This window comes from Eptesicus fuscus, chromosome 23 (assembly GCF_027574615.1).
Source record: "Eptesicus fuscus isolate TK198812 chromosome 23, DD_ASM_mEF_20220401, whole genome shotgun sequence".
In the NCBI taxonomy this organism is placed as follows: Eukaryota; Metazoa; Chordata; class Mammalia; order Chiroptera; family Vespertilionidae; genus Eptesicus; species Eptesicus fuscus.
The window spans coordinates 13,379,419-13,397,800 of NC_072495.1; the positions used below are offsets into that span (position 1 = coordinate 13,379,419).

Sequence of the window (18,382 nt, forward strand, 5' to 3'; positions counted from 1 at the left end):
CTGTATGTGACTGTCACAGCCAGGCCACTGCAGAGTCCCCTCCGGAAAGGAGACAGCCAGGCACGTGCTCTCCTACAGCCACAGCAACATGCGGTCCCAGAGAACAGGCCCGGTGGCCTTGGACCCGGGCTTCTCCAAACCAGGCTGCATCCCCGGTCAGCCCACAAGCTCCTCCCCAACATCGATGGCCCTGAGGAGCCGGAGCCCTGGGCTGCCTCTTCCTTTTTTGCTGGACTCGGTGCACTCCCACCCAGGAATCCCCAGCCCTGGGGCTCAGTTCTGTCGTGCCTCCTGCCCCCTCTCCTGCTGCCTGGCACCGTGAGGGAAATTCCTCAGGGACTTTGGGAGCCGTGTGTGCAGTGTGGCCGCGCCATCCGATGAGCACAGTTGAGCAAGGACGGCTACCGTGTGCACTGGAACACGATCCCCGGGGGCAGAGAGAGAAGAGCTCCAGGCTGCAGTCCACCCTGGACAGATGTGCTCCCCGCTCTGGGCGTCATGGGCCCCCAGCATGGCTCCCCGGACCCCTCCTGTGTCCCTGGCCGTGGTCCAAGTGCACATGCTGCGTGGGTGGGCTGTCCTCAAGAGTGGCTCGTGGTGGGTGCCTCAGTACGGTGGCTGGATGGAAGCGGGAACGCTGGGCCCCCAGTGCCTCAGCGCCAGGGCCTGCTGGCTCCTTTTACACCACCTTAGGGGCTCGGAGTGACCTAACAGGGGGACGACCACAGCTCTTCTGCTGGGACGAAGCCTGAGAAAAGGAAATGGCTTCAGGGCTGATTCCCCAGGTCTCACCCAGCAGACCCTGGGGGCGCCCGAGGCGGGTCTGGAACAGCCCTCCCGGCACCATGGGCGCTGAGAACACGGCCAGCTGGCTCTTCCAAGAGTAAGCAGAACGCCATGGCCCAGGGATGGAGGCGCCAAGGCCTTCACCCTTCCCTTGAGTGGAGGACAGAATCTTCCCGAGAGGCTGGAGATGCTGAGGGGCAGGGGTGCCGGCCTGTGACGTTCCAGGCTGCGATCCAAACCCCTTCCGTCCGCCCTTTAGAACAAAACCTCAGCTGAACTAAAAAGCTGACCACCAGCCTAGAAGCACTGATGCTCCGAGTGTCCACTCCTGACACTCGTCCTGCGCCTGCTCCCCGAGACCGCGGGGATTCAGGCCACAACTGGTTAACTGTGCAGGGCGAATTCGAGCCGGCAGCGCAGGCTGACTGTCTTCACTCAGCACTGTAATCGGCACATCTGCAGACAGGAAATCCTCCTCGCTGCGAGTTCCCAGTCTATTATCTGAGACACCTGGTGTGGGTGGGTGATTCAGAGACAAACAATGAGAGGGCCCCCTGCACAGCAATTAACTGCTTTAACTGCTAATGTGTTTAATCCACCACGTGGAGATCAAGGCTGCGCGGAGGAAGAGGCGCGGAGTCCTCCTTGGCTTCCAGACTGCAGGGCTGACTTCGCCATCCCTGCGTGCACGGTCCTCACCAGCTGTGGCCCAGGCATCAGGGGCATCCGGGCTGGGCCGGCACTCAGCCCCACTGGAGCTCCCGGCAGCCCCCTGCGCGTGTCCACGGGGCACGAGGGACATCCTTCCCTTTTCTGTTCTTAACTGATGTCAAAGCCCAGCTCGCTGCTGGGGCGGGATGTCCGGTCCAAGAGCTCCGTTGCCCCAGCCGTGTGGCCCCCAGGGCGTTTTATTTTAACCTCCTGGATCGGATCATCCTTTATTGCAAGTAGAAATAGAGCTTTGGTTAAAGGCTTACAGGAGTAAACCGGCAGAAAACATTCCCAGTTGTTAAACTGGGAAGTAGCTCCTGATGTTTACAAAACCTGGCCCAGGAGCGAGCAGCAAAGTCAGCACATGCCCGTGCAGCCCCAGAAGGCGTGCCAGAAACCGCCGCCACCGCAGCGCCGCCTGGGGAAGCAAGGTCAAAGGCCAAGGACTGTGAAAAGCTTACACCCCCAGCATCAATCATGCCGGGCAGACTGTCTGGGGATGCTCTTTTTGAAAACACACAAAAAATAAAATGAACTCCTGGTGGGGGAGGGCAGGCATGCATGTTGGGGGGCCTTGCTTGTCAGCCACCAGGCCCCGTCTGGAAGCTGGGCGACCCTAAAGCTTTCCGAGGGCACAGACCCTTGCCCTCTGAGCTGCTGCCATCAGCGTGGCCTCAGCAGGTAGCGCTGGGTGCAGGCTTGCGCCTCGGTGCGAAGGTGGAGACCAGGGACGTGGTGGGCACAGAGACCAGAAGACGAAGGGCTAGAGCTGGGGTACAAATGGGAAAGGGAAACATGCCGCCTCCCAGTTTAGAGCGGAGTTTAAGGTGTTACAGGTCAATTTACATTTCTGGGCCTGAACAGTTATACAATCTTTCATGTTCATCAGCATAAACCTATTTAAAATTTACTTTTACAAGTGGATCAAGAGTATTTCCTTTGGTAACTTATTGGCTTTTGATGAAGAGGCACTAAATTCACTCGGGGGCATTTCCGATCCTTTTCCTTGCTCCTCAGATCCGCTCATGTTGACCACCAAAGTGAAGAGCCCTGACTCCTCTGGAGGTCAGTTCACCTTGTGATTCCCGATCACTCTGAGCTTTTCAGAAATCCACTGCTCTGTGATGCACACCTGCTCCTGCCAGGAGCCCCACCTCAAGGAGCACGGGGACCGAGCCACCAGGCCTTAGCCAGCACCGGCAGGACCCCCTCTGAGTGCTCGGTAACCACGCGCTTCATGGACACGAGCCCAGGACAAGCCTGTTAGCCACAGGATTTCGAGCCCGGGTTCACCGAAGAGGGACAACTGACCAGGCGGAGAAAACCCCTCACACGGAACACATCCAGAGTGAGCAAGACCTCGATTTAACACGCAAGTTGGCGGGTGACGAGGAAACCAAGTCTAACCCCAGAAGCCACAGCAGGAGCGTCCCAGCAGAGACCAGGCTCCCGAGGGCGTGGTGTCTGGGCCCCCTGTTCTCCCTACCCAGCTCCAGGCCTTTCCTCAAAGCCCATTCCCCGCCCGAGTCAGCCCAGGTCCAGGCCCTGAGCAAGGATCTTCCCCCGCCACACCCACTCCCCGCCTCCTCCCCAGGGGTGGCCTAGGAGTGCAGGGAGGGCCCCGCCTGGGAGGGTGTGTGTCCGGCAAGGTGGGCAATGGGCGAGTTCTGAGCAGCCACACTTGCCCAGCCTTTGCCCTACCAACAGCTGCCCCGAGGCCTCTCAGAGCACTGGAGGATGAGAACACAGCCCATGCCTGGCCGGAAGAGGCCTCGGGTCTCTGTCCTGTCCCTGGATGCTGTCCTTGGAAATCTGCAGTGTGACTGCCGGAAAGGCCGGTAAAAGGGCCCCCGTAGCATGTGATGACCTAGAGCGCGCACAGCAACCCACTGGGAAGTTTATCAGGAGCAACCCCACGAGTCTTTACGACGGCCCAAGAGGCGCACTGTGGCGCCAACCCACCTAAGAGCCAGCAGGATGAGGGAGCCCCTGGAAGCAGCGGGAGGGGGAGGCGGTGCCACGCTCCCCACCTGTGTGCACTCAGGCCCGCGCACGCGGGGCTCACACCCCTTACCTACGGCCCACAGGACGGTGTTGAAGGTGTCCATGTCCTCCCTGCCGGAGGCGAGGTCCTTCCAGGTGACCTGAAGCTGGTTGTCCAGGAGCCTCTTCACTCTCAAGGCGGTGCAGCCCCTCAGAAACCTGGTTCCGTGAGAAGCCATGTAGTCTGTGACCAAAGCTGACATTTGCTGCAAAGCACAGAGGACATGCTGTGAGGACCAGGTGGCCGTGAAAATGTCGCTCCGGATGACTGAGGAGGAGAGGACCCAGCCGCCTGCCTCCTTGCAAAGGCCCCGAGGTGGGGGTAAGAGGGGTCTCTTCAAAATAGAAGGTTCAGGTTTTCTTCTACATGGCCCCATGCAGACCGCCCCCACCTCCACCTCCGGGCCCCCTTGTTCTCTGTGGAGCTGAAAGAAGAGCCAGGAGAGCATCTGGCACCCCCTTCCCCAGCCCCCAGCTCTAAACCAGAGAACCCTGAGCCCTTCAGTTAGGATGCACTTGACCTCTGGCTCTTCTTTAGATGCTAATGAACTGTCTCCACTGAAAGTAAAGACAGAGAAGCACCCTTCTCCTGGGGCTCCGCCCTGCCTGAGGTGGCGCTCGGCTCCCCGCCCTCCCTCATGGAGCAGGGAGCTGGGACAGTAGGTGGGCCCTTCTGTTCCCCACCAAGAAATGCAGGATAGTGGGTGCTGCTGGGGGGGCGGGTCATCTATAGAGAGGGCTCCTTCCTCCCAGCCCGCGCCCCCAGGCTGCAGACGGGAGCCTAGTTCTGGAGCCATCGTGGGGCTGGTCACCACGGCGCAGTCAGCCACAGCTTCATCTTTCAGGAGAAAGTAAAAGTCACTTTAAACGCTCTGTTGTCTGCTCAGACACACCAGCTCACTTAGGGATGGGAACACCAGGGGAAGCCTCTCTGGGATTGTCGCCCCCGTCACAGGAACAGGCAGGGAGGCTGCCTGCCCTTCCTGGAGCCCTCTGGACTCCTGACCGCCTGGACATCCCTGTCTCAGTCGGAAGGGAACAGCTGGACCCCTTGAGCTACGGCGCAGCTCCACCGTCCCCGGGCCTGCCACTGGGGCTGCAGTGAGGAGCTCTGACGGACTCTTCTTGCTGAAGCGCGGCCTTGGTCACCTGGCCTTGCCATTGTCCCTCCCCCAGGGCACAGCTGGGGCCTGCTCCCTCCCCTCCCGACCCTCCCTGGGGTGATCCCACTGTCTGTAAGTGGGACGAATCCGACTGTACCCAGGCATCAGACCACCTCCCCTCCAGGGAACTCTACTGCCAATTGGCCCTCCAGCCCGGCCTTGCTCACTCCAGCCCCTCAGGAGGCCTGATCCAGCCTCTTCTCCTTCCCTCCAATGGCTCCTCTCTGGGAACTGCTCCCCCTTCCCATTGTCCCCAGCTTCTGCCTCCATTCAGTGCAAGGCCAGCCCTCCCGCAGCCCTGGTCCCCACAGCCCCCTCTGCCGCTCCTGCCTCATTTCTGCTGCATCCTCCGTGTGGCCTCCTTGTGGCTCTTGCCTGCTGCCTGGTCCATTCTCCCCACAGCCCGGGGCTCAGAGGCCTGTCCCCACAGCAGGCACTCAGGGCCTCTGTGCTGAGTGAAGTGACCGAAGAGTGTGGCAGCAGAAGGGCAAACGGCACATAGTGGGCCCACCGTGGTGGGGCAAGTCTCTGCATCACCGGGCAGGGCAGGGCAGGCCCGGGAGCGGAGGGTGGACTGAGGGCCGGTGGGACTGTGTGATGAGGGGCTGTCTGTCTTCTTTGGGGAGGCATGGAGGGTTTGCCATCGTCACAACCCCACACTTGGGTTTTAACAGGTGGCCTTTCCTTGGAGAGTTTTTAGTTAAAAACATTCAACAAGCTGTTCACATGGGTGCATCTGCCATCACATGGGTGTCTGCGTCCCGGACACTCGTGAGGACAACCTGCACAGGTGAGATGGCCCTCGGCTCCTGCCACACAGCGGTCAGGAGTCCCCTGTACAAGGCATGTGAGCGATGAGGCCTCAGAGGCTATGCTGATGCTCCGAGTGCTCAGGGTGGACTGCCCCCGGCCGGGGAGCCGAGTGCTCATCGGGGCGCACGGGTCCCGTCTTTCAGTCTATGGCAGGTGGCCAGTCCTGTGGCCAGGAGCTGCTGTCTGCTGAAGTGGCTGCCCAGAGCCTCGCCAGTCTGCCACCTGCTTCCTTGCCTGGCGCTCCCCTTGCTGAGGGGGTACCCTCATCAGACGCCAGCAAGGAGGCGGGGCTCGCACCTCGGCTGACATACACCTGCTGACGGAACGGCCGAGGTCTGGGAGGCTGGCCCGGCGTGCCCAGGGCTGCCACACGCTCTACGTGACGATCCTGCTTCCACTCTGGCAGGTGTTTTATGTTTTATGAACAACCTCCTCATTCAACTCAAGGGCCAGCTTCTAAAGACTGAGGCTCCCAGCCCACACCTGGTGTGAGCGGGCCACAGGGTGGGGGTGGGGGCGGGGCCTGGGCTGTACCTGGTCAAAGCCCCGCAGGGGGATGCTGCGCATCATGACGGTGGTGTCCAGTCCGAGGCCGGTGAGGAAGCCGGCGCACTCCAGGGCCACGTCTGCCAGAGACAAGCTAAGGAGTGCCCGCTGGCCCATCAGGACATCGGGAGCCAAGTGGCGAGATCCCCAGGGCCCGACACCAGCAGCCCACTTCCCACCAGTCCCCAGCCGGCCCAAAGGAGTCTCCCAACACCAGCCGCAGGGGACCCCCCCGACCCCCATCTCTCAAACGTGCGGGACAAGGGAGGGGCTCCCTCCAGCACCCATGGGCCAGGGGGCTTCTGCCTCCACGGGGCATCTGTCCAGACTCCCTGGAGTTTCACCTCGGCCTCTAGGATGAGGCCCACTCTGTGGGGTCCGAGTGGTGATGGAGAGGAAACACGCCGTCCATGAAAGACACAAGGCAGCAGCTTCTGGCCTGCGCTCGGGGCTTAGCAGCCCCAGCACTTTCATCTCCCCTGAATGACCCCCTTCCTGACCCCGGGGCCTCCTGTGGCTCCTCGCCTGACCCCCCTGGTTCTGCGGCTCCCTCTAAAGGAGCGGACCTGAGTGAGCGGGGCTGCTCTCCAGGGAGGATCACCTGCCTCACGGCTGCGTCCAGCTGGCCCGGCTGCCTCAGCCGCTCAGTGTGTGGTTCAGGAAAAGCCTCCGGAAGCCCTAGACTCAAAGGTCAGCCTAAAATTGTCCCCTGAGTACAGGTCATCCACTCTGAGTGGCCCTTTAAGTGCCTGCTTCCAGGCAGCGAGTGTACTCGATGGCAGAGGGAGGGCAGGGGGGAGGGCTCGGGGCCCTGAGCGTCCCCTCTCGGGACGCAGGCGCGGCCCTTGGTCACCTGCACGCCATCAAAGGATACAGCTGGCTCCGACCACCAACCTGTTAGAGGAATGAGCACAGAGAAGAACAGGGGTGAGTCTCACACGTGGCCCACCACCACACACAAGCAGCTGCTCCAAGTGGGGGCTCTGCCACGGGGACGGGGCCCTTCAGCCTCCGCGCAAGGCACTCAGTCAGCTGACGGGTGACTGCGGGCGCGTCAGCTGAGGCCGAGTGTTCAAACAGCTCGTCCCAGGGTACAAAACCCACTTCCCCGAGGCTGCAGCTGTGAAATACAACATGACAAACAGTGTCATTGGGTCAGAAAATTGCCTGGTGGTGAAGGATGTGAGTGGCCGGTGACAAAACAGCACATGTCCCATGAAAGGCCCTGGAAGTGGGACCCGCGTGGACCCAGGGGCATGGCGGGAAAAGCCCAGTCCGAGGACACAGAAGGGTTTTCCTTCTCCCTCAGGTAAGCTCTGCCTTGGGGTCTCTCTGGACCTCCTGCAGCCAGGGTGGCAACAAGGACACTTGGCAGAATGGGGAGGGCACCACGCCGTGGGGTGGGGGCTCCTGGAAAGCATCGTCAATGGGCAGAACACTCTTGACCAGGGAAGGCCGGGCCGGAAGGCTGACACCTGCCTGTCCAGCCCCAGATCACGCAGGCCCAGGGCCTGGAGAGCCAGCTTCTCTGAGCAAGGAGAAGGGTACCTGGGAGAAGAGGCAGGCACAGGTCACAGGGACCCAGCAGAATCATTTAAAAGTATCTGCCATAGTAGTATAAATGCTCTCCTGCAATTCAGCTCCACGCTTGGCATGCACACACATACACACTTGCACGCATGCTCACACATGCACACGTGCACGGAACCCAACGCAGAAGGAAAACTCCCAGCCTGGGAGGCGATGTGTGGGTGGGCTTGTCAGATCACTCCTTCAGCCTTTGAACAAGAGGAGGTGATGTAAGGATGGCTAAGCCTAATGTCAGCTCTAATCCCGCCAGGTACTAATGATATAATTCCGCTTCAAGAAGTGGCGGATCCCGGGGAACACTCGTGCAGGTGCCCTGTGAGAAGCAACCGGCACATGACTTCCTCTCAGGAGCTGGAGAGAGCCATGGAGTCACGCCTGGGCGACTGCAGCGAGCTCAGTGCACGGGGAAGCCGAGGGGACTCCTGCACCCGTGTGGTGTCACATAGATGTCTACGCACAGGTACATTTTCAAAATTAACAAAAGATCTAACTTTTTTGGGGGGGACTTGATTATATGGTGAGAGGGATAAGCCTTTCTTTAAGATATGAAATTCTGATACAAACAGACTGTAGCTGCTTTGAATACCCTGCCCCAAACACAAGAACAAAGCTGATTTATGGCATCACTGCTGAACACACAGCGAGTGCACTCTGCTCCCTGCTTCCAGCGGCGGCAATGGCGTGTGCCGACCGCCAGGGCAGCCCCTCTGTCCCCCAAATGGCCTGTCCCTGCTTGTCTCCGAGCCTTCCTGTCTCTGTAAAAGTGGGCCGTCCTGCGGAGTGGACTGTCCACAGCCGTGGCCTACAGGACAGCTCCAGGTACTCATGCCTCATTGTATACAACACGGCTACATACATGGTCTCCTGATTTGGGCAAACACATTACGCTTCTGCAGCCCCCACATTCCTCCCTACCCTCCTGCACTAAAGATGGGGAGCTGGATGGAGACAGGGCAGGCAGGCGCTGAATCCCCAGCTCCTCCCACAGACACCCCTTAGTGCGCTGGGCCTCCCACTTCCCCCTCAAAGTCACGGTGCCCCCAACCCCAGGACCATCAGGTCCGAGTCGACAACAGGGGGGCATATTTGGGAGGAGGCAGGAGCCAGGCAGGCCTTTCCAAAGGGGATGTCCTTGACCAAATGTGTGCGGCTGAAATCCCACAAACCAAAGCGGGCATCCCACACGTGCCCAGGGTGGCTCTGGGCCTCTTCCTGCCTTCATGAGGCAGGATTATCAACCACCTTGGTTTTCACTCCACCCGGTACCCCAATTTATCAAATAATGCTTATTCTTTGAAGAATGGAGGGTCCGAGAACTCAGCCAGAGAACCCCTTCAAATGGACTCAAGTAGGAACGGGATGGAGCCAAAGCGGAGCCTCCAGGTCATGAGTGGGGAGAGTGCCAGGAGGCAGGGGCGCCATCTCGTTTTTATTGGTAAGTTTGAAACTGCAGAGCAGCTTCCTCTGGCCACCGAGGACATGCTGGGCCTGCATGGGGGCCTGAGGATGATGGGGCTGAGCCCGGGTGCCGCGTCACAGTGGCCAACGCCGGCCCTGGCCGGCCACGGGAGGACAGCAGTGCTGGCAGCGGAAGTCGGGGGCCGGCTTGTTGCACCTGGGGCGGGAGGAGTGAGCTTCTGCGGGCTGGACACTTGCCTATCTCTGCATTAGGAGGCCCAGGACTAGGCCATCAGCCCACGCCGGAAGTCACCACCTGCACTCGGAGGCCCTGGTTCCATTTCCCTGCTGCTCTGACTACTCTCTGTGCCTCTCTGTGTGCAAACGTTTTACACGAAGGTATAGCTACGGCGGGATTAGCCTAATCACAGGGCAGGCTTTCTTGTTCAAGATCTGAATCGGGGGGGAAACAGAAACAAAAGCCTTAATTCAGGCCCGGGAAGCCCTGGCTTAAAGAGCTCTCCACCTGCCTCTCGAGTTTGAAGGCCCCTGATCTGCTCCCCAAGGGGAATACCCACACAAAGTGAGGGCCTCGCGGCAGGCACCTGGCCCCTTGGCAGTCCTGCCAGCGCAGGAAATGCCAAACAGGCCCTTAGGGAGGCAGCACGGGGGGGAGGGTGGGGTGGGGGACCCAAGGCCTCCTCCCCCGTGTGGGCCAGCCCCCTCCCACCCTCAGGGCCTGTTGCTGGGCCCACTCCACCAGGCCCGGTTCTCTACATTCTGGCCCCATGACGGACGCCATCTCAGGCTCCGGCCCCACAACTACTGCCGCCCTGAGGAGGCGTCTCCTCAGCCCCTGAGCCCTCCACGACTTAGTCACGGGGACACGCTCCGGGAGATGGGCAGCAGGGCTTTCCAGCTGGTAGCCAGGTCCACGCTGCTGGCTCACCTCCCTTTGCTGGACGTAAGGATGTCATGCTCACGCTAAACAAACATGGAAGTGAGGCAGAAAATGAAAAGTTAAGCTGCAGTGAATTTTCCTACATGAACGGCTGTGGTGCTTCGCAAAATAAAATTTACATTCTTCTCTCTTGCTCTTAGGAAGAGAGAAAAGCGGTTACAGTACCTAATCAGCTTCTGAGCTCAACAAGGGTCACACAAAAGCTCCTTCCGTGACCTCCTCCGACAGGCAGCCCCAGTCACAGACTCGTTCTGCTTCACGCTCGCTGGGGCCCAAGGACAGGGGTCAGGCTGTGGGGCAGCCGCAGGGCAGCGCACAGGCCGGCTGGAGAGCGAGCTGGGCTGTGCGGGGCAGGCCGGCCAGCGCCTCCCGCTGCAGACCCTCAAGGAGACCTAGGCGGGCGAGTGGCAGTGGGAACACAGGGTCCTGGGTCCCATCTGGACATGGCAACTCTGCTGCCTGGTGGGTCCCACACGGGAGAAGAGCCGCCCCAGGTGGCTCCGGTCTCATTCGAGTCCTCTTTGCCATCAGAGAAAGTTCTGACGCTGACGTCAGCCGAGAGTTCTTGCTCAGAGCCAGGTCTGCAGAGAGCTGACCTCAAGCCCGGAGCGAGCCCCAGGCAGCAGGGCTGAGCAGCTGGGCCAGGAAGCCAAGGGGGTTGAGTACAGTGACCCTGCCTGCCTGCCCGGAAGGCACACAAACAGATGGTCCTGGGCCTGAGCAGGTTGGGTGGCTGGGCCCAAGTCCCAACCAGGCTGCCTGGGGCCAAAAGGCCTCTAAGGGGAGATGGCCCTCCATGTGAACAAGCAAACATCCTGGGGCCGTGGATGGAGGTGGAGCCCGGCTGCCTCAGGGGCACTTGGGTGTAGACACCCCAGTACCTGCATCCTTCCAGGAGCTGTGGGGAGTGGGCCCCTTTCTCCCCTTCCATGTTCCCTCCACCTGCCCGGGGGTTGCCCAGCTGAATGACTGGGCCATGCAGGGCTTGGGCCTCCCTAGGCAGGGCTGTACACCCCCCTCTGTGCCCCTACGCCCTCCACCGGTTGGGGACAGCTTCCCAAAGTGGCCGTTATTCCCCTGCCCATTCCTTCCCGAAGGGCTCCTGCCAGCCCAGAGGACCCCTTCCTTCCCCCAGAATCATCCATGCATCTGCAACCCATCCTGGGTTTCCACACAAAAATAAAGAAATAAGGCCCCAACCCAGGCGTCCTCAAACTACGGCCCGCGGGCCACATGCGGGTGTTTTTGCCGTTTTGTTTTTTTACTTCAAAATAAGATATGTGCAGTGTGCATAGGAATTTGTTCATAGTTTTTTTTAAACTATAGTCCGGCCCTCCAACGGTCTGAGGGACAGTGAGCTGGCGCCCTGTTTAAAAAGTTTGAGGACCCCTGCTAACCAGTTTGGTTCAGTGGGTAGAGGATCAGCCTATGGACTGAAGGATCCCTGGTTCGATTCCAGTCAAGGGCACATGCCTGGGTTGCAGGCTTGATCCCCAGTAGGGGGCTTGCAGGAGGCAGCCAACCAATGATTCTCTCTCATCATTGATGTTTCTATCTCTCTCTCCCTCTTCCTTGCTCTCTGAAATCAATAAAAAATTTTTTTTAAAGAGAGAGAGAGAGAGAGAAAGAAACAAGAATGGAAAAGGGACACAAGCCGGACACAATGCTGGCATTCAGGCGGCAGAGCTGAAGATGCCAACCTGTACAGCCTGCCGCAGGTCCCGCACGTGCTGGCCCAGCCCGCCTGGCCTCCGAAGGTCCTGCCCATGAACTCGGGAACTCACGCTGCACTTGCTGGAGTCCTCTACCTGGGATGCGTCACCTCCAGGAGGTCCAAATCAGGTACCCAGCTGTGTGGTGAGGGTGTCGACTCTGTTTTCCGACTGGGCTCGGGCTGGGCCACCCCCTCTGCCATCTATTAGCCCTGGGCTCCTCAGACCTGGACACAAGCAAAGGACGAAAGGGTCTCCTCACATGTCCCTGAGGCTAGGACACCACTGTGGCTGTGGGGGGTCCACAGAGCAACAAAGGTGGTGGAGCGAACGCGGGAGGCTGAGAGCCGCAGGCCCCACCGTGGGCTCCACGTGCCAGATCTGAAGCTACTGGTCATCGTGCGCCATGGAAGAGGGTCTCGTGCTGCCCAGGCCCCATCACCGGAGGAGGAGAGAGGGAGGCCTGTACATGCAGCAGAATCCATGAGAAAGCTGGGGCCTGGCGTGCCACCCAAAGCCTCCGACAGGCCTTGGGGAGCTGTTCCGAGGACACAGTACCCGCTGCAGGAGGCGGCCAGGCGCTCGGGCACCCTCGGCCACCAGCTTGGCCTCCTTGATGGGGCCAAGGAGAAACGTCCCGGCCGGTGACGGGAGGCACTTGGGGCCAGGGGGCAGCCCTCGGGTCCATATTAATTTCAGCTCCATTTTAAAGGCGAGTTAAAATAAACACGGGGAATATTTATAAGGCAAATAAATCTGGCAGAAACAGCCCCTCCAAGTGTGAGCGGAGGCCTCCCCCTCAGCCCCAGCCCAAGCTGATAAAATACAGAAATGCTACTGTAGACCCTGCGGGCTTATTTTGACTGCGCGGAGGAATGTAACATGTAAACACTGACTCCCATATCACACTGTTACAACTTGCATTAACAGCACCGGACAAAAGCTGCATTTTCACAGAAGCATCGTACAGGGATATATCTCCAGCTTAATTTTTTAAAAAAACCATTTCCTCACATAAATCATGCTCAGAACGAAACGGGTGACTGATACATTGCAAACACTTTTTTTTTTTTCTTAAACAATAACATACCTAGATTCCTTCTAAACGAAAGAGCTTGTTTAAAAAAAAAAAATCTTCTAAATTTTTTTTTTTTTTTTAACGAAGAAAATAAACACTACAGTTTCTTTCCCGACCAAAGTATCTGGGGCCGTGTCTTCCTGGCCGAATGGGCCACGGCCCCCAGCACACGGCCACAGAGGAGCAGTACAAGCCAGGACCACCTCGCCGCGTGCCGCCGGTGCCCACTGCACCCGGGCCTCCCACCCTACCCCTCTGAAGACGATGCCAGGCACTCTCGCCAATGCCACAGGAAGAGCGGAGCTGAGAGCCAGGGCAGGACAGGGACTCAACTCCTGGATGAAGCTTTCAGATTGGGCTGAGGGGCTGAGCGGCCAGCTAGGCTGCACTCCAGCAGCCGGGTCACCACCCCACCACACCACAGATGAACTGCAAACACCCCGGACACAAAGGCAAAGCTGAAGGGTGGAAGCCCTAAGGGAAAATACAGAAGCTACTTTTTTTTTTTTTAAGGGGAAAAAAAAAAATCTTGGGGGTAGGGAAGGCCTTCCTGAACATGCAATAAATCTAAAAGCCATTAAGTGTAAAAAGAGATCTAAGTTACATTAAAAAAAACATTTGTACATTGCACAAGTTAAAAGACATGACAAGCTGAGAAAGTCTGCAACATAAACGACATGGGATCACAGTCCTAATATGCAAACCAGCTGGAAGATAAGAGATAAGAGAAGAAAAAGAAAACCAGATAGAAAGCAGGCCAAGGACCAAGCTAACAATTCACACGCGCGCGCGCAGGCACACAGACATTCACACACAAACTCACACACAGATACTCCATTTAAATGGCCGAGAAATACACAAAAAGGATTACTAATAATAGCAAATGCAAATAAAACCAGGTCATGTTTAACCTATTGGACAGTCCAAGATAAAAGAACAGGAACCCAGAAATTACGCGTAAAGAGAAAAAAGGAATAAATGTGACAACATAAAAATTAAAAATTTCTGCATGAAAAACTAACTACCTTTAAGTCAAAAGGCAAACCACAGCCTGGGGGTGCTTGTGGAAGGTGATGGACAGAGGGACACAAACCTGCATGAGCTTGAGCGCAGATCTGGGAGGGACCCGACGTGCCTCGGGCAGAAGCCACTGGTGCCCCCCTGATGGGGGCAGGAGAGGCTCCTTTCATCTGTATGCCTGTGGAAAAGCTGGTGCCCACATGAGGAGGGAGACGGGAGGCAGAAGGGCCCGTATTACAGGGAGCAGCCCGCCAGGAGGACGCATGTCAGCAGATGTGTGAAGGTGTGAAGGGCATCTGCCTTGGACCTCGGGTTTCTACTTGTGAAACACCCTCAGGTATATGTTACACATAAGAAGCACTTACGCCCCGGCCGGTTTGGCTCAGTGGATAGAGTGTCCCAGGTTCAAGTCTGGTCAAGGGCACATACCTTGGTTGCAGGCTCAATCCCCAGCCCTGGTTGGGGCGCATGAGGAAGCAACCAATCAATGCATCTCTCTCTCTCTGCCTCTCCCCCTCTCTTCCACTCTCTCTAAAAATCAATAGAAAAATATTCTCAGGTAAGGATTAACAAAAAAAAAATAAAGAAGTGGTACTTATGATGGTATATAAGATGCACACCAAAGGTTTCCATTGCAACATTGTATAACAATGAAAAAGAGAAACTACTGAGTTGATCCAGAATGGTGAAAAGATAAAATAAACTACAATATATCCATTCAAGGGAATCCAGCCTCTGCCCTGAACAAAGATGCTTGGTGAACGGGAAATGATGATGGTGAGCACACACACTCCCCATGTACACAACACACACACACGCCTCACATGTATGCTTGTGCACACATGCCTGCATCCACCTCTGGACACATTTTTCCATCCACATTTCCTTGCAGGCAAGTCCCAAGGCAGCCCAGTGCTGCTCACGACCAAGCCTCTGTCGCCCTCTGGTGGTCTTTTTGGTTGACAAGAGCATGAAGTCCCCTCCGTAACCTACAGACAGGCAGGAGCTCTATGGACCTAGAACAGCTCTGTGGATGCAGGGAATGAACTTAGTGCATTTTCACCTGCTTGGGAAATATAAAACCACTCACATGCTTCACAGATCTCATTTCCACAACCGGGATGTGGTTTCTGAGGCCTCTGGAACCTTCTTTGCGAGATCTCAGGGAAGTCCAAGGTGCGAACCAGGTGAAAGTAGGAAAGTTTGAGGCCAGAGGGGCTGAGGGCTTTTCCTGATGACCTGACCCTCTTTCCCTGCTTGAATGCTCCTCTCTCTGATGTTTCTGACAGGACCCACTGGAACCCTGGGGCTCCAGGGAACCCTGTTTGAAAACCATTGCCCTAGACCAGTGGTCAGCAAACTCAGTAGTCAACAGAGCCAAATATCAACAGCACGACGATTGAAATTTCTTTTGAGAGCCAAATTTTTTAAACTTAAACTTCTTCTAACGCCACTTCTTCAAAATAGACTCGCCCAGGCCGTGGTATTTTGTGGAAGAGCCACACTCAAGGGGCCAAAGAGCCGCATGTGGCTCGCGAGCCGCAGTTTGCCGACCGTTGCCCTAGACAATATTCGATTGACTTGGTGACACATGTGCCATCATTTCCAAGGTAGTCACAGGATGTGTCAACAAACCCTCAAATAATGGGCTTTGTGTCCTCCTCTCGGGGAGATGGGAGCAACGCACTAGGAGAGAGGACCACGCAGTGTTCTACACGGCCCTGACGTGTAAGAAATGAACAAAAGGGACCCCCACTCGGGCATGTATCAGGTCTCACGTTTTTCCAGGGGATTCCTTCAGCCAGAAGATGTCATCGCTTGTAATCCCATGTTCCACGGCACCTTCAATCTATCCAGAAAAAAGGATCAATGTGAGAAAATGTCATTGGACCCGTCCTAGAGACTTCCTCAGAGGGGACACCCATTTTGTAGACACAACACAACCTGACCCACCCAGCCCACTCGTGGGTGCACCTTCCTGCTCCACAGCCTTCTTCAGGTTGTGGCTCTAGGGACAGGGGACCTGTCTGTATCTAACTCGGTGTGCCATCTGCCCAGCATGAAAGCACTGCCTCTCCTTGGCTGTGCAAGGTGACCAGAGAGCCAGGGCACGGCCAGCAGCTCTTTCCTCTCCGCTCTCCAGGACCCCCAACTTCCTCCAGACCCAGAGCTATGGGGAGGGGAGGGAGAGGCGAGGCAGGGGTGGGGGAGCAAGCCATCTCCAAGGGCACCAGGCTGAAGGCTGGAGGGGAAGGCCCAATGGTCGCTACCCTGGAGGGGAAGCACAGGTGGCCGTGCTCAGGAACTACATGGGTCCTCCTGTATCGCAGCGGGGCCTGGTGAGGGGCTCTCGAGCAAGTGGAAAGACACCAGGCGAGCCCTAACCGGTTTGGCTCAGTGGAAGGAGCGTTGGCCTGCGGACAGAAGGGTCCCAGGTTCGATTCCGGTCAAGGGCGTGTACCTTGGTTGCAGGCACATCCCCAGTAGGGGGTGTGCAGGAGGCAGCTGACAGATGTTTCTCTCTCATCAATGTTTCTAACTCTCTATCCCTCTCCCTTCCTCTCTGTAAAAAATCAATTATATATATATATATATATATTTTTTTTTTTCTTAAGAATACTTAAAAAAAAAAAAAAAGACACCAGGCGAGCACTCCCTCAGGCCTGTGAGAGTAAGATGTGCTGGTGGAGAGGAAATGGATTTCAAACAGTTTATGATTCCAACTGGCAAAAAAAATAAAGTCAGGGATTTCTTGGGTTTGCTGAAGGGAAACCGAAAGGTCTGAAAATCAAAGGGACTGAAACACAAGCAAGTCTTGGCAGGCACCCAGCGGGGTGGGCAGCAGGGTCATCCCGGGTGAGGTGTCAGAGAGCAGGACAGCCAGGACTAGGACCCGCAGCTCCGGCCTCATCTCCCTCTGGGCAGAGACATGGGCAGCTGCCCAGCCGAGGTCCAGCATGGTGGAGCCGGGCCAGTGCCCTCCACAGGGCGCCCTGGTGTGGGGCTGTGCGCAGCTCCGCCCTGGGCCTCAAAGGAGCTGAGATGACTATCCGGCTCCTGGGGCTCCAGGCTGGGTGAGGGGTCACGGACAGTCACCCGCTTTGCCCCCATCTGTTGTAGCTACCTTGAACCACAGCGGCCTGCCGTCCCACAGAGCCAAGCAGCCTGCCCCAGGGCCAGCCCTGAGCACAAGCTTCCCCCCACCCCGGCCCCCGAGGCTGCCCCTGCTGGCCTGGCGGCAGAAGGGAAGGCCCCGTGGTCTCTGAGGACAGAGGTGTGCTTGTCCCTCGGTGCCCCGTTTCCAGAGAAAGCACAAAACAGAAACTGGAGGTTCGGGGTTTAGGTGTCTGAGAGGAAACAGGACCAGCCCCTGTTCTTCCATCCATGCTCCATCCGGGTCTCGGTAGGAGGCAGGAGTCCTCCAGGCTCGTGGGACCTGTGGGCCGGTGCCCTTTGCTGCGGCCCATGTGGAGGCTCAGGGCTTGCAGCACCCACTTCCTGGGGACCCTGGGAGACCCTCGAGGATGTGGCTCCAGCAAACCCCTCTGTCCTCCCTTCCCGCCTCCCATTCCGCCTCACCCCACCTGGGGCCTCTGCCTGGTAGCAGGGAGGACAGAGAAGCCCCCACCCGTACGACGGGGGCCAGGAGGTGACGTCAGCAAAAAGGGTGTGGACTGAGGGCCTCCCAAGGTCCACCCCTCCATAAAAACAGCCAAAGAACTGGCAAAAGCGGTCAGATTCGACTTTTTCATAACTCCGGAAGTTAACCGACGGCTTGTGGCAACACCGGGAACATTAAGTCAAGAAAAATGGCCGAAACTTGGTAAGAATGGTAAGTTTTGTGGAATATTAACTTACTCTAGTCCCATCCCCCAGCTCAGTGGCAGCCTTGAAAAATGACAGTCCGGACGGAGAGAGCAGAACGGAGCTGGAGCCTGTTCAAAGCTCCTTCCCCGGAGCAGCCGTGGGCAGGCCTTGCCGGGGGCTCCCTGAAAGACCCCACTCAGTAGGCTGGTCTTCCTCTGACCTCCCCTGAACTCGCCCAGCGCTGAAAGCCGCTCCCCGGGGAGGATTTGCCCAGTGACGGAACATCACGGCTGCCTCCAGTGATGGATAACAATGGACGCAAACAACAGCCTAACCAAAAGCGGGAAAGGAAAAGCTGGGGCAGGAGGCGTCCGTTGGGGCTTTCAAAAACTCCAACGTCTTCCTGGGACCTAGATGGCCAGGCGTCGGCACTGGGCTGCGCACATGCCCGGGAAAGGCCTGAAATGGCACTGAGCTCTCGGCCTCTGGCTGACCTCGGGCTCTGGCCCAGCAGGAAGTGAGCGCTAAGGCAGTTCCTCGTGCCTGGCTCAGTGTCGAAGGTCTGCTTCAAAATGTCCATGGGGCCCTCGGCAGAGACGGGAGGTTTCTTGGTTCCAGGTGTTTAAGGAAATCTCTGTCATTAGCTGACCACTAAGCTAACTGAGCAGAGAATTCAGTGGCCTCACACAACAAAGAATAAAGACTTTACAAAATCAGTTCAGAAAAAATCATCCAACAGCAATACACAAAATCC

The 18,382-nt window shown here is 57.5% G+C and overlaps 1 protein-coding gene across 3 annotated transcripts in view; it reads right to left on the reverse strand.

The window, feature by feature from the left end:
- Positions 1-18,382, reverse strand: part of TXNRD2 (thioredoxin reductase 2) — a 46,847-nt gene that overhangs the window by 16,515 nt on the left and 11,950 nt on the right. For all 3 annotated transcript variants that reach the window (XM_054712506.1, XM_054712505.1, XM_054712504.1), the window contains exons 8-11: positions 15,600-15,670; positions 6,937-6,956; positions 6,051-6,142; positions 3,572-3,746 (exon numbers count right to left, since the gene is read on the reverse strand). In XM_054712506.1, coding sequence (XP_054568481.1) covers positions 3,572-3,746; positions 6,051-6,142; positions 6,937-6,956; positions 15,600-15,670 — 358 coding nt within the window. The remainder of the gene's footprint in view (positions 1-3,571; positions 3,747-6,050; positions 6,143-6,936; positions 6,957-15,599; positions 15,671-18,382) is intronic.